Consider the following 15,250-nt stretch of genomic DNA (forward strand, 5'->3'; position numbering starts at 1 on the left):
GACCAATACCGCACACCCTCGGTCCCTACGCAGACTGATCCAAGTGGTCACCCACCCGCACACTGACCGCAGCCAGGGATGCTTGACTTCGGTGATCTGCTGGGAACCGTGTCTTAACGATCACTCCACTTCGGGATAATAATAGTCTGAAAACTTTTGAATCGTAAGCCATATAATTTTTTTTTCGTATCATTTTAAAGTATCTAATTCCACATGGAAAATACAAATTTGAGCGTAATTGGTTGAATAGTGCATTAGTTCCTGAGAAATTGAGCTTTATAAGAACGACTTTTTTAAAATTTAATTTCTCAGGATTAATCGATTTTGCTGAAATTTTGAAGCATGTAGAAAACTTACAATGTTTTGTAATCCAATTTATATACGAACAAATAACTTGTTTTCATAAATATATTCGCAAACATAATACATAAATAGCTAAAATGACGTTAGAGATGGAGTACTGAAAGTTTTTGAAATGGCCCCCTCCAAAAATTTTTGCCCCAGAGCCCCGAGGGGTGAAGTTACGGCACTGATGGGAAGAAGGTCTTCTTTCTGAGTTCTGCTTTTGTCGCTATTGCTAGATTCTTCGCCAAATGTTTGGCAGCAGTCGGATAAATCTTTTTGGCTAGAATCTGTTCCACTGTCTGATGTTTTAGAACCGGTACTACAAGAAGTCTCAACTGTTAATTGATCAAGTCCTCTTCGATCTTGCAATGCAAATGGGAAATTCTCTTTTGCCCTTCCATCACTGCCATATGATGTTAAATTGGATCCTTCACTAATGTCGGCTAAATAACCTCTTTCGTGTTCAAGCCCTTCGACAGTGGAAGCTTCAGTTATCTCACTTGATGTTTCATCGCCATTTGCAATTATTTCTTGCTGTCTGATGTAAGCAATGGCTGCCTTCACTACAGCATAGACAAAGAATCCAATTAATGATGGCAAAAATGAGTATAAATCCCACTGATTTTGAAATGCAGCCCATAAATGGAGAAATAATAATATAGCTATGGATGTAACCTCGAAGAAATAGAGCTGGCTCATGTTGAAAATGATAACTTCAATATGCGTCTTTCCATGAATGAGATTGCGTTCGACAAAGAGACGCTGTGGAAATTTAATTTTAATCACACAATTTCCATTGTTGAAAAAGTCTACTAGAACAATTAAAATGTCGTTGTTAAGAAAGACATATTTATTATATTTTTGCCTTTATAATGTTAAAACGGATTCATTTGCATACAAAAAAATGAAATGAATGTAGGAAACAATGACAACACATCGATGCATTGTTGAATTTAGGAATATAACAGTTTAAAAAAATTTAATGGTGTTCTATAAGTACTTTGATCGAAACGTTAGGTCATGACCATCAGTTTTAGAAGTTATTTTAACACAATTCTGAATTTAAAAAAATCTTTTTTCTTGAAAAAAAATTTTTTTTTTTTCTTAATTTCTTAAACATATAAAAATTAAATTAGATAAAAATTAAATTAAATAAAAATTAAATTAAGTAAAAATTAAATTAAATAAAAATTAAATTAAATAAAAATTAAATTAAATAAAAATTTAATTAAATAAAAATTAAATTAAATTAAATAAAAATAAATAGTTGTATTTCCATGCACCCGTCTAACCCAAAGTTACCGTTTTTCAATACCCAAATGGAAAATACAATATCAAAAGTTCCGGACATTTTTTCACTATTTAAATTATAATTAAAAAAAAATTCTGAAGATCTTTTTAAGTACTTTGTGTTATTGTTTCATATCCTCCATGTTTAGTAAAAGTTAGGCTAATTCCATGAGATTATATGCTTGCGAAAAGGCTAGAATCATTAGAGTCTAATGATCCTCTAATAATTAGAGGATCTCTATTTAAGCTGTCTTGGGTAAAGTACAAGCAGTCCAAAATGCGTCCCGGGGAAACATCTTCAGTTGGACATTTATTGCAAACTAGGAAAAACCTTACGACTTCCATAAAAACTAAGTCCTCTCAAAATGGTCACTGGCTGTTTAGGATTTTTGATGGTTCAATACCAGGCTCATTGGGAAACTGGTGAATCATTGGGTCCGATGTCCTGGTGGTCCAATGAACAACCAGCAAATGAATGGTACTCATTCTTGACCATTAATTTTCCAGCGAGATCTGCCATTGCAACTTGTTGTTATTTTTCCTGATTGAAAAGATTTCTTTAAATGTCCAGATAGGAGAAGGGGTTAAGGCCTCTGAAAATTCCTTTGTAAGTCAATCTGAAATCTTATTTACGAGAATGTCTATGTACGATGGTATGTATTTACGGCAAATGTACTGTGAGAGCCGTGATGGCTTAGGGGATAGAGCATTCGCCTTCCAATGAGATGACCGGGTTCGAATCTCAACGAGGACTGGTTGATACGAATTCCGCACCCGGGTCGCACCGACCACAGTGCTGACGTAAAAATATCCTCAGTGGTAGACGGATCATGGGTTAGAGTCCCTTTGTCGTTAGGCTAACGGTGGGAGATTTCAGTGGCTTTCCTCTCCATGTAACGCAAATGCTTGTAAGTTCCATAAAAAATTCCATCACGAAGGCGATTTCTCACAATACTTAATCCACGAGTTTTCTTGTCTTTTGGAGCAAAATTACAAGCTACGGAGTTGAACATTAGTAGTCGTAAACCCAAAATTAGGTCTTTTGGGGCCATGTCAACTAGTTTGGACCCTCTTTATTTGTGATATTTACCTAAATTAGTATTGAAAACGATCCAGTTTAAACTGTAGGTTAGAATTTCTGATTCTTAATTGAAACAATAAAAACAAAAGTATCTTTCAAATGATGAAATTCTCTTTTATTCACAACTCAAGAAGTATTTATGGGATCTCTCTGGTCCCATATCTCAAAAATAAACTCACCAGCTTAATGCATAACAAAATTAAAAGAGTAAAGAAAAGAATTCTAAAAATATTATCAAACAGCAGCGGTCGCCATAGCAACGCATGAGCTCTGTTTACTATTACTCTTGATCATATATGGCAACGTTACTTTTAAAAAGTAACGAGTAAAAGTACAAGTATTTTTACTAAAAGTAACGAGTAAAAAGTTCTTATTTTAAAAAGTAACGAGTAAAAAGTACAAGTAAAAGTACAAGTACTAAACAAAAAAAGTAACGATTTAAAAGTACATTTCTAGGAAATCGAAAATTCAAAGTAACCTAAAATTTTATTGAATAATATTCTTATGTTCTTTAATGTTTTTGCAAAATTGTTGTTATTTATTTAATTATTTTTAATTTTGAAAGTTATGGACATTAATTTATTTTTAAATTCGGAAGAATATTATAATATAATTTTATAATATAATCGTATAATATAATTTTAAAATCAAATATAATTTTAATATCAAACTTTTTATGGATTTGCACGAAAAAGAAATTTTATCTATTGATTTTAATTTTTAGTTTATTATTTTTATTTATTTAAATTACCATTGATTTAAAATTGTTTTACTCTATAGAAACGCGTTTTAAAAGCACAAACATAAACAAAGCAAACACGGGGTTTCAGATAGCTTTGTGATCTTTGAGCTAGTAAAAAATAATTGAATGTGCAGTATAAGTTGAAACAGAACAGTCTACAGTTTTATTTGTAACAATGGCTAATGCTGAAGTCATGCGAGAAAATCATTTTCCGAACATTTCTGCCTAACGGAATAATTAAAATTTGTAAACGAATTTTAGTATCAGCGGCTAAATTAATACCTTCGAGTTTTCAAGAGTTAAAATAGTAATTATAATAGTTTTCAATAGCACAAATAGTTCTGAAGTTCTTAGAGATTTGACTGGGCGTTGTTTGACAAGGTCGGGCATAAACATAATTTTAGTAAAAAATGTACTAGGTAAAAATGTATTTAGTAAAAAATGTATTAAGACAAAAATGTATTATTAGTGAGTTCAAAAAGAAAATTGAAAAACGTAATAACAAAATCCAACATTTTTTATTTAAAATGTATTAAATAAATGCATAAAACTCGAAAATGAATGAAAATAACTTGCTAATTAATATTTTTATTCATTTTGCAAAATAATTGCATTTCGAAAGTGTGCGGTATTATATTTCACAAATAATTTTTTTACGATTGGATATCGATTCAAAATTGATATGCTTTCCGTTTCGACATTTGAGCTCATGTATGCCATAAATTCTTCTGTCGCTGGTGATTGGCACGATGTTTTCAGCTTTAGAAAATTGAAAATTTTTAGAATGCGTCCTTTCCCTTTCCTGAAAGAGAAAGGACGGCTTTTTTGAACGGCGAAATGACAATTTTAAAAGGTCAAAGCATTTAAACACGAAGTTATCTGTGAATGCATATATATTGCACATTAATTTTATAAATTAAAAAAACATAAGCATTTTTTTAATACATTTTTTTTAAATTTTTTTTTTAGAAAACTTACCGAGTTTTAAAAAAAAATTAGCGATTTTATTCGACATTTCCGTTACAAATACTTGTACTTTTTCCCAAAAAAAGTAACGAAAGTACAAGTAAAAGTACTGAATTTAAAAAGTAACGAAGTACAAGTAAAAGTACGTACTTTTTACTTGTACCGGCGGTACAAGTAACGAAAGTAAAAGTACTGCCATATATGCTCTTGATTATTGTAACTGAAAAGTGAGGGCGCCATGAAATTCAAACTAAAAGCCATTTTGCCAATGCGTAATGGACAAGAAACGCTTTTTATTGTCTCAAAACTCTGACTTTTCCAAATGCTAACATTTTGCGCCATTTTCAAAATGAAGCATAGAGGGCGTTGTCTAAAGATTAGCAAAGCTTAACCAAACAATCATGAACAGCTGTTTCAATTTTAAAATAGCTATTAAAACAGCATATTATTCGGTTATATTTCCCGGTAAAAGTCAAACTTCATTTTTTTCTTCTTTTCTTTAGACATTTTTCATGTTATTTTAAAGTTACCTTTAAAATATCGTTTGAAAGAAAAACCTTTTTTTAAACAATCTTCAATATTTTTTTATCTACATTAATATTTTATCTCCAGCATTGTGAGATAAGGCAAAATGGATAAGAGTCTCAATAACAATGCTTTCTATTTACAGTTTATTGGCATCTATCAATTATTTAATCTTTTGCATTTTCCTATTTACATGAAATAAACGCACATATTAAATTTAGAGTAAAAAATTTAGAGTAATTCATATTCTCCTTAAAGGATATCTGTTGAGATCTACATCAAATAAACCGCAAATAAAGGTTAGTTAAGTTTTGATTTCTTCAATCTCATTATCAATAATGTATCATTTTTCAAGGACATTATTTTCTGAAACAATTTTTATTGATGAATAAAACAGTGCTCATCTTGTTAATCTATTTTTGACAGTTACGCCTTTCAATCTATTATTCAATTAATTGAACTATCTTTTGATAATAAATTGTTTTTTAAATTTCAGATGAATTTTATTTATTTAAATCTATGATCTTTTATGTATATATACTAATTTTATGTATAATTCCGGTACAATATAACATGATTTTTTGAAGAAGAAAAATTATTAATGTGCTATTAATTTTATTGTAAAACTGTTTTCTCACTATAGAAAAAAAATTATTTAATTATAGAAAAATATTAAAGAACATTAATCTTTTGATTCAAAATTTTTCTCTCAGGTAGTTATTTATATATATATAGGGTAAACGAACCAGTGAAGGAACTCTACCCAGTGAAGGAACATTTCATATATATCGATTAAAAATAAGAATTTGAAAGTTTTTCTTTAGATTGATTGGTAACAGTAGCTTACTGACAAACAATAGGAAGCCATCTAGCAATGTTTTGGATTACCTGGTTAAATAGACTTCTCAGGAAAAATTTTTGAATTTGTTATTATCTCTGCAACACCTTGTTTCTTTGAAAAAATTATAAGGTGAGTGTTTGTATTTATATGTTTGAAGTGGAATTAATTGCATGTAATAGTTTTATTTTTCTCACTGTGAAAAAGAGAATTCAAAATATAGTTATTGAAGTTACGTTTTATTTTTTTTAAGCATCATAGCATAATAAAGTACTGAGATAAGGGGGTGTTTATTCACTGGATCACCAAACGATGAAAAACCAGTGAAGGAACAAGTGTTCCTTTACTGGTTTTTTTTCTAAGTTAATGAAAATAAAAGATAAACTTTAATTTTCTTGTACCTTTAGTGATGTTCCGCATCAAAAGTATGTTAAAAATACGAAAAACAACTTCTAACCAGTGAGGGAACAGGCATGTTCCTTTACTGGGCATAGATTTCCCAGTGAATGAACAGTATGTGTTAATATGTTGACACTTTAATTTTCAATTCATGATTACAAAAAAAAGTTAACATTTTCCAAGTATTTATATGTTATAATTTCAAGAATAGGCTTGTTTTTAAATATTTGTATGGCTTATAAATTCATAAAGAGCATTAAAAAATAACCAAAATTAAGTGTTCCTTTACTGGGTGTTCATTCACTGGTAAGAGCTGTTCCTTCACTTGGTCTTCTTACTACTTGTTATTTGAACCTCCAAAACTTTAAAACAATATTATGTAAGTTCTCTAAAATTTTTTTACATAATTTGCAATTAGTAACAAATATGTTGACACTGTCATTTAACTAAAATTACGAATTTTGAAATTAATATGATTTTTTAAAAGACAAGCGAAGCTTAAGTGTTCCTTCACTGGTTAGTTTACCCTATATATATAGTATAATTTATCGAAAACACTTTTTACTCACTTAGTTAATAATTTATTGTTGAACTATTTTTTGTCAGTAGATTTATTATAGACTAATTAAATTGCAAATTACATAATTTGTTTTTTGATAAACATAGTTTTCTAATTTCTGGTCGAGTTTTATTCATTGAAAATAATCTTTATACACACATTATATATTTATATGCATAGTTCCGATATAATTTGACATGATTTTCGGATAAAAAAAATTTTATTGATGTGCTAAGCCTGTTAATTATAAATAGATCGTGGATTGTTTTGATTGAGGATAATTTTGATTAATCAGACATAATTTTATTTTTATATATACGTATCTTTATAGTATTAATTTATACGTTTAACTTCAATATAATATGTTTTTTTAAACAATTTTTATCGATGTGTGGAAAAGTGCTGGGCCTGATAATAATTTACTGCCAAATTATTTTTTGTTTGAAGATTCAAATAATTAAATCTTCTTTTGAATTGCATAATTTTTTTAAATCAGGATAATTTTATTTTTAATATGCATGTATCCTTATAGTATTAATTCATATACATAGCTTCAATATAATATGTTGTTTTGTTCCTTTTAAAAAATTTTACTGATATGAGATAATTTACTTTTTGTCAGAAGATTATTCAACTGATTAAACCTTCTTTTGAATTGCGTAATTTTTCTCTCGTCACAATTACAATGGCATGACTTTGGAAGAAAAAAAATTCTTAACTGTTTTCACTTATTTTTTGACAGTTAATTATGCAAAAAACTGTGTTTAATAATAATTATTATTTTGGTATTTTATTTAATAACAATCGAAAAAATTTAATTGCATACCTATTTTTATCATCTCATTTTAAAATCGCAAAATATAAAATTTAGGAAATAAAAATTTGAAAATATAAATTTTTGTAAAATTTTATAACGATGTAAAAAATTGAAAATACGAATTTTTAAAAAGTGCATCCATCCGAAACTATTTGACTTCTTTCGTTCAAATTTTGTATTAATCATTTCAAATTACATAGTGTTTAATAATGTAAAAATTGCCATGCCGAAAATACCAATATTTATGCACAAAATTTTATTTAAATAAATGACTTTTTTTCATGATCAGAACCTTTTTTAATTCGTTTAAAAAGTTTCCGATGTATGGCAAATTAAAGAACATAAAAGGGTCTAAACTTTTGATTGCTCGTCTATAGATTATTGGGATCATCTTTTCTTGATTTTGATGTTCAAAATTCAAATTTGTAGGGAAAATATGTTTCTTTAGAGAAAATTAATAGTTAACAGTAATTAGTACTAAGCTTATTTGAAATAAATTCTTTAAACTATTAAGTTGAATCATTTCTTGTTTCTGATCATAAAAACAAGAAATATTCAGGATTAGATCTTTCTTAATTATCTCTTTTTTTGTTTATACGTATTAAATTCTTATTGTTAATACACTACAAAAATTCGATTGAGTCTGAGTAATCTTCAAATGCTGCTATTAATCCTTATGTAGGTCAATTTTAGAATGAGGTTTTATACAGTGCGGGGGAAAAAATGGACCACAAAGAATAACTTTTGATCTAACGATCGAATTTTCACATTCTAGGACTCAATCTTAATGGTTCAAGGGGGAGACCGCAAATGTGCTGATTAATAAGTGCAGACAATATTTTAAGTTACGAAATCAGACACAAAAACGTACTTTCTCTGATTAAACATACCTTTTTTTTTTTAATGGATTAGTATTTTTGACCCCATAATATAGGGAGTAGTCGCAGTGTGGGAAATATGGTCCCCATACTTAGGTCTGGAGAGCGATCCAAGATTAGAACCCGTTAATGCTAATTTTACTTTTTGCGTATTTCGCCGTATCTCGAGAACTTTTAAAGCGAATTTTAAAAAAATTGTACACAATTGTAAAATTTGTTTGTCCGAAGATAATTTCATGCAAAAAATAAATTTTAGTATAATATTTATTATTTTTTTATTATTTCTTTTAATAATAGTCGAAACAATTTTGAATTGCAAGATATACAATTTTTTACATCATTTTAAAGTATGTAATTTTGCATGACAAAATGCAAAATTTTCGCGATTTCGGATAAATAGATCCTGAGAAATCGAATTTTAAATCTAAGATTTTCCTAAAATTCAATTTTATAATTATATTCAATTGCTCAATGTTTATATTCAATATATATTCAATAAAATTATATTCAATAAAATTCAATTGCTCAAATGTTTGCATTTGAAAATTAGATGCTTTAAAATAATGTAAAAAATTGTATACCTTACAACACAAATTTTTTTTATTATTTTTTATTATTATTATAAATAACGAAATAAAAAGTTAAATATTTACTGAAATTTATTTTTTGCTTTGAATTTTCTTTGGACAAGCGAATTTTATAGTTTTGTGCAAAATGTTTTGAATTCGCTTCATGAGGTCGCTAGATATGGCGAAATACGCAAAAAGTAAAAATTTCGGATCGCTCTTCTGACCAAACTATGCGGATCATATTTCTCAGATAACGACTATATGTTAGGGAATCCGAATCTGTTAAGAAAAAGGTATGTTTATTCAAAGAAAGAACGTTTTTGTGTCTGATTTCGTAACTTAAAATATCGTCTGTAGCTATTAATTAGCATACTTGAAAACTCCATCTCAAACTATTAAGACTGAGTCCTAGAACATAAATATACGATCATCAGATCAAAAGTTATTCAGGTTTTTCTTTTTGAGCACTGTATATTATTTTATTTCAGGCTTGCTGTACTAAATCATTTCACGGTACAACACAAAAATTGTTCTCTAGATGAAGATATGTGTTTCCTGAATATTTTTGGCTGGAAACAGCGAATCTGTAAATATTTTTTGTTTACGAAACACCAGTTTTCCGAAAACTATCGACTTAACGTTTTTTAACAGCCCACAATAACCCATTACAGGCAAAAGGAAAGGAGCTATAACTGACAATGGAGCTATCGCCAACTTGGCGACTCTGACGTAATTTTTGTTGACAAAACCCTTACCTTCAGATTCCTGAAATTTCTAGGCTCCCAATGCATTATTAAGCAAGATATACGAGAAATCACTGAAATCTTTTTTTCTGAGAAACGGTACGCTTTGGTTTTCATATATGAATCACGCATCTTTTATTTATACGGAGTCTCATGGTTTCACCAGTAGTACAGTAAATTTTCCGAAGAAAAAAAAGTCCCGACATTCAGAAATAAAAGCTTAGTTCATTCATATTTTCAAATTTTTATTTTAATTTCAGGAAAAATATTCATTTAAAAAATATGTTTGCATGAAAAACCAGCATTCAAGCTTAACTTTTTTTTATTTAGACATCAATTTCAATCTACAAACATGATTAGAAGTGACTCTGGTCGGAGTATTCATTGGATTAAAGCCATACCTCTGGTATTAAGTTTTTTTCTTGCTGTTGGCGGAATCTTCTTTTTTATATGGCAAAGTAATTACAACGCCGTAATGTCTGCTCTGTATTTAGGTAAGTTAATATTATTGTGAAACTTTGTTCTATGCAACTCAAAAATTTGGCGAGAAACACGTTTGACAGTTTGAAAACATTCTAATTTCGGTGTTAATTCTTTACTGAGCCATTTTTTCCCAGTATTGTTAACCGGATTTACATATTCTGTCTTCATAACAACATATAAACTTGATAAGAAATGATCAGATGGACGAAAACATAACTAACAAGAGAAAATATCTCTCAATTGTCAGCCTCTCTTCCTGACCTCACGCAAACCTTTACTATCATCCACTTTTTTGTAAACAATTGGCAAGTCTTCGAAAGTTATCTGTAGATGGTCGCACAAAGCAAAGATGAGGAAAAAGCTTCTCATTGATATTTAAAAAGTACAGTAGAGCGCCGATTATCCAAATCCTTATTATCCGAACGTCCAATTATCTGAACTATGTCCGAATTCGTTTTTTTTTTAAAGTTTAGAATACTTTTAAACTTATGGACAATTTTTCTAAATTTAGAAGAATAAATAATATCCACTACATCTGAAGACCTTATCTAATTTGCGACCTTTTTTAGCAGTTTTCTTATAGTAGCCATACATACATGTTTTGTTATGCAGTTAAACCTACATACCCCTTTAGCCCTCTTCAACTGAAAATTATTTTCCAAGAATGCGGGCTTCATTTTAATAGTCTAGAACGTCAAAATGATGTTGATCCAGTTCAGTTGATTTATTTAAAAAGAATAAGGTCTGCTTAAAAAAGAGCATCTTCTTCTAAACAAAAGTCTTTGCTGGATTTCTTTTGCAATGGATGATAAGCAAAAAAGGTTTAAATCAGTAATTGACAAAAAAAAAATTATAAAAAGCTGAAATATGATAAAAAAAATTCAAAATGAAAAAAACAAAGTTACGAAAAGAAAATAAATAAATAAAAACGATTAAAAAATTGCAGAAAAAAATTTTAAACACGCCAGATCTATTTTAAATAGTACTGCCAGTTCTAAGCCTGGAAAAAGTGAGAAAAGGGAAGTTAGTGCATAAATAATAATCATTTAAACTAGATTTTAAACAACTTTCAACTATCCGAACCACGTTCGGTCCCGAGCAGTTCGGATAATCGGTGCTCTACTGTAATGAATTTGGTGGGAAATATACTTCCCACAGCCTTATGAAAGGTTAACTGACATTTTTTTACGTCACAGAGACTCTTCTTTAGTGTTGCTTTCAGATATACTTCACAAGTTTCCGGAATTTCCACTAAATAACTACGCATTACTATGAAACATCTTTATACGACATTGAAATCGTGGAACCATCACTTTTTGAATAATGTATAAATGCCACTCATCATTATGTTACTTCAAGTCCTTCTGTTGAATTAAATTGACAGTTTAATAGAACATGATCAAGGTCTAAATGCGATCGTGCTGTGAAAAATTCAAGATAAAAAGTTCAAGATCCCAAAGACCAAACTTAAATCGATAAAACTATTCAATAAAAAGTTACTTAAGAACTATCAGTTATAAAAGTTATTTGTATAAAAAATACAGTTTGCACTTATACCATTTATCGCATTTGTTGTTGTTGTTGTAGCTCATTTACGTCGCACTAGAGCTGCACAATGGGCTGTTGGCGACGGTCTGGGAAACATCCCTGAGGATGATCCGAAGACATGCCATCACAATTTTGATCCTCTGCAGAGGGGATGGCACCCCCGCTTCGGTAGCCCGACGACCTGCACGTGAAGTCGAGCACTTTACGGTAGAACAGTTTAACGAGGACCAATACCGCACACCCTCGGTCCCTTACGCAGACTAATCCAAGTGGTCACCCACCCGCGCACTGACCGCAACCAGTGATGCTTGACTTCGGTGATCTGCTGGGAACCGTGTCTTAACGATCAGTCCACTGCGGGACGTATCGCATTTGACATTGCTATACTGACAATTGAAGCATTATTTATCATTTATTTTTTACGCTTTTATTTAATGAAGCGTAAAAATGTTCATGGCAAACAAGACCTCACTTGTTTAGATAGCAGTTTTAGACATTAAAAAAAAAACTTTTAAGTCAACTGTACATTGTGTCCAAGAAAGCCTTGCAGTCTTAAACTTTTGAAGTATTAATTTTACTGACTTGTGTTTGATCTCATTTGATTTAGAGTAAAACAAAGCATATGATTAAATACATAGCTTTTCAGTATGTGTAATTTTAGAGGTGTAATACAAAACTACATACTTTTTATGCATTAAAACTTTCATAACTCCAGAGCCATTAGTTCTATCCATGTTTGTTTCTCTCTCAGGAAAGTAAAAAATATATAGGAAACTGTGCCTTACTTGCCTAGGCCGAATGCGTCAATACGCTCAAAATAAGTAAAAACTACTTTTTACACATAAAACCTGCATACCTTGGATATGTCTTTGTGTTCTCCTTTTCTTAATGTGCTACCTATACACTTTGACTTAACAAGGGCTTTTAAGTCATTCTTTGTAATGAGTACACAAGCCTGTATATACACACACACACACGCACGCACGCGCACACACACACACACATTAAATGATCACCAACACAGCAAATAGTTACTGTTACAAGTATCAACTACACATACTGAGTGCAAAATTCCTCCACCAGGGCGCGGAAATATCAACACAGGTCCAATGTTCAACATTTTCCCCGTATTTTTATCTGTTAAATGATTCATACGTAATTAAATTTTACAGAAATCGTCTGTATTTGCCTATTGCGGATGAACGTCTACTATGTACGGAATCAACTCGAAGAAAAAGCTTCCCTCAGAACGTTAAGAATCATGAAACTGTTAGCTCTAATTGGTGGCATCATATTCTCATTCAATGCAATTGGTGATATTGTTCTTGCCCTCATGAAGAAACAAGGTATGTTAAGATTGATAGTGTTCAAAAAAAATTTGTACTTGACTTTTAATTAAATTATATATTAGCAGCTTAATTTCTGGTGGTGTTTTTTTTTTTTAAGTTTTTAAAAGTGTAAAGTTTGAGAACATTTCCTTTTTTCTACCTGGTCCCTTGTCATTTGATTTGACACACATTTTATTGCAAAAGTTGATTTAATTACTCTTTATCGGACTCAACCGGGCGAGTGGAACGAAATTTTTAAACTTTGGTCAAAATTTTAATTTTTAAACTTGGCATACCACATGCAGTTTTTTCAACTATGGCATCCTCTCGGAACACAGAATAAATGTCACGAACAGCTTTTTCTTCTTTAAAAACCTTGATTAAAGGCAAAAATGGTTCCGAGGCATCGAAAATGCTTACTTTTCCTTCATTAATATTCCATTTTAATGATCTGAAAATTAAAGTAAATTAAATCGAACAAAAAGCAAAGCATACCTTGCGCTCAAACAATACATCCTCTTTTCAAATAGCTAAGACTTTGTGCCAAAAATATTTAAACATTTGCGGCATGTTAAAAGTTACGAAAAATGCAAGAATTTAGTTGCCATGACTTATCGTTTTAGCTCGGATAATCGAAATATTCAGATTCTAGGAGACACTTAATTTATCAATCATCAGTAAATCATCAATCAATCAATCATCAGCGAATCATTAGCAAATCATCAATTAATCAATCATTAGTAAATCACCAATCAATTAATCATTAGTAAATCATCAATCAATCAATCATCAGTAAATCATCAATCAATCAATCATCAGTAAATCATCAATTTTATCATCAGTAAAGCCTGAAAATAGACGTTTATTTTTGATAATAGCTTGAAAAGAATTTTCCCTCAGAAATTTTCATATGACTGCTTACTCGCTTGATATTTCAGTTCTTTGTTGTAAATGCAAAAACGAAATTTCATTAGTATTTTAACAATCGACATACCTACACATTAATGTTTCATGCAATAAGAAGTTATATTATTTAACAATTTTCACTACTTTATTTTCAGATTTTCGGTGGGAATACGATGGGTATTACGCATCTGCCATTCCAGCTTTTCTCGGAGCTTTCTGGTCGTTTATACTTTTTTTTGATTGCAAGAAATTTGAATCTACTTACGTGCAACCGGTGTACTTACCAAATATGTAATATATTTTCATTAAAAAATTTTTTTTGGTGATTTCTCAGAAGTTTTTGTGGCATAGATTAACTACTGAATGAATAATAGTAATAAGAACCAAGTTGAACTTGATTATAACCGTTTGTAAACAGCGTTTAAATTCGCGAGCACTGATTGAAATAAGTCGCAGGGAATTTAAGGACTTTCACCACAACCTGATGCACTTATTTATTTCCTCAGAAGGGGCATACCAATTAGACTGACTTCAATTCAGAAAACCAGTATGAGTCTGATGGGGCAAGGTCCGCGCTGTACGTCAGGTGTATTAGTTTCGGAATTACGGTGTTTCTCACATCATTAAACAAGAGTAAAAACTGATATTTAGAATGCAAAACAATGAAAAAATTACAGAAAAGGCATAAATCCTAAAAATCAATAATGATGGGGGAAAAAACTGTTGTTGTTTTTTTTTCGTTTTTTTTATGTCTTGTAAGCAGATGTGTAAAAAAGATAAAGAATGTGTTATATAGATAAATAACGTGCACATTTGTTCATGCCTTGAAAAGATGTTAAAATTAAACCATATTTCCGTACAAATTGAACTACAGTTTAGACATCACGTAATCAGTCTTCTTTATGAAGTACAATACTATGCTTCAAGTTCGAATAATATTAAGTTGTGGTTCGAAATCCTTAAAATTCCTAAGAGTGGATTATGCATCTACTTGCATTATATGCAGGTCATTACAAAAATTACGCGTGAGCACATTTAAAAATATGCAACAAAATTGAGGCAAGTTTTTTTTTTTAAAAAAATAGCTCAATTTAAACAAAATATTCATTTTTTTAAAATTTTATTAAAAGCTTCAATTATTACAGTAAAGATGTTAACTATGGTAATTTATAATCATATTCAACGTCACAGCAATCATTTCATTTTATAACCGTCGTTGAACAGCCGACCCAA

At 30.0% G+C, this 15,250-nt stretch overlaps 1 protein-coding gene across 1 annotated transcript; it reads left to right on the forward strand.

Moving 5' to 3' along the window:
• The first annotated feature begins 5,075 nt into the window (after window positions 1-5,075).
• Window positions 5,076-14,343, forward strand: LOC107448285 (uncharacterized). The gene is made up of 4 exons (XM_016063428.3): window positions 5,076-5,248; window positions 10,083-10,246; window positions 12,956-13,129; window positions 14,173-14,343. Exons 2-4 carry the CDS (start codon window positions 10,105-10,107, stop codon window positions 14,310-14,312), a joined length of 456 nt encoding a protein of 151 aa, XP_015918914.1. The 5' UTR covers window positions 5,076-5,248; window positions 10,083-10,104; the 3' UTR covers window positions 14,313-14,343.
• The last annotated feature ends 907 nt before the right edge of the window (window positions 14,344-15,250 follow it).

The sequence above is a fragment of the Parasteatoda tepidariorum genome, chromosome 6, assembly GCF_043381705.1.
Source record: "Parasteatoda tepidariorum isolate YZ-2023 chromosome 6, CAS_Ptep_4.0, whole genome shotgun sequence".
NCBI classification, from domain to species: domain Eukaryota; kingdom Metazoa; phylum Arthropoda; class Arachnida; order Araneae; family Theridiidae; genus Parasteatoda; species Parasteatoda tepidariorum.

Excerpts from the sequence above, each read along its gene's own strand:
- LOC107448285 (XM_016063428.3), top strand. The coding sequence starts at position 10,105 with ATGATTAGAAGTGACTCTGGTCGGAGTATTCATTGGATTAAAGCCATA. Across the intron at positions 10,247-12,955 it reads AATGTCTGCTCTGTATTTAG|AAATCGTCTGTATTTGCCTA; the intron begins GTAAGTTAATAT and ends TAAATTTTACAG. Across the intron at positions 13,130-14,172 it reads TGCCCTCATGAAGAAACAAG|ATTTTCGGTGGGAATACGAT; the intron begins GTATGTTAAGAT and ends CTTTATTTTCAG.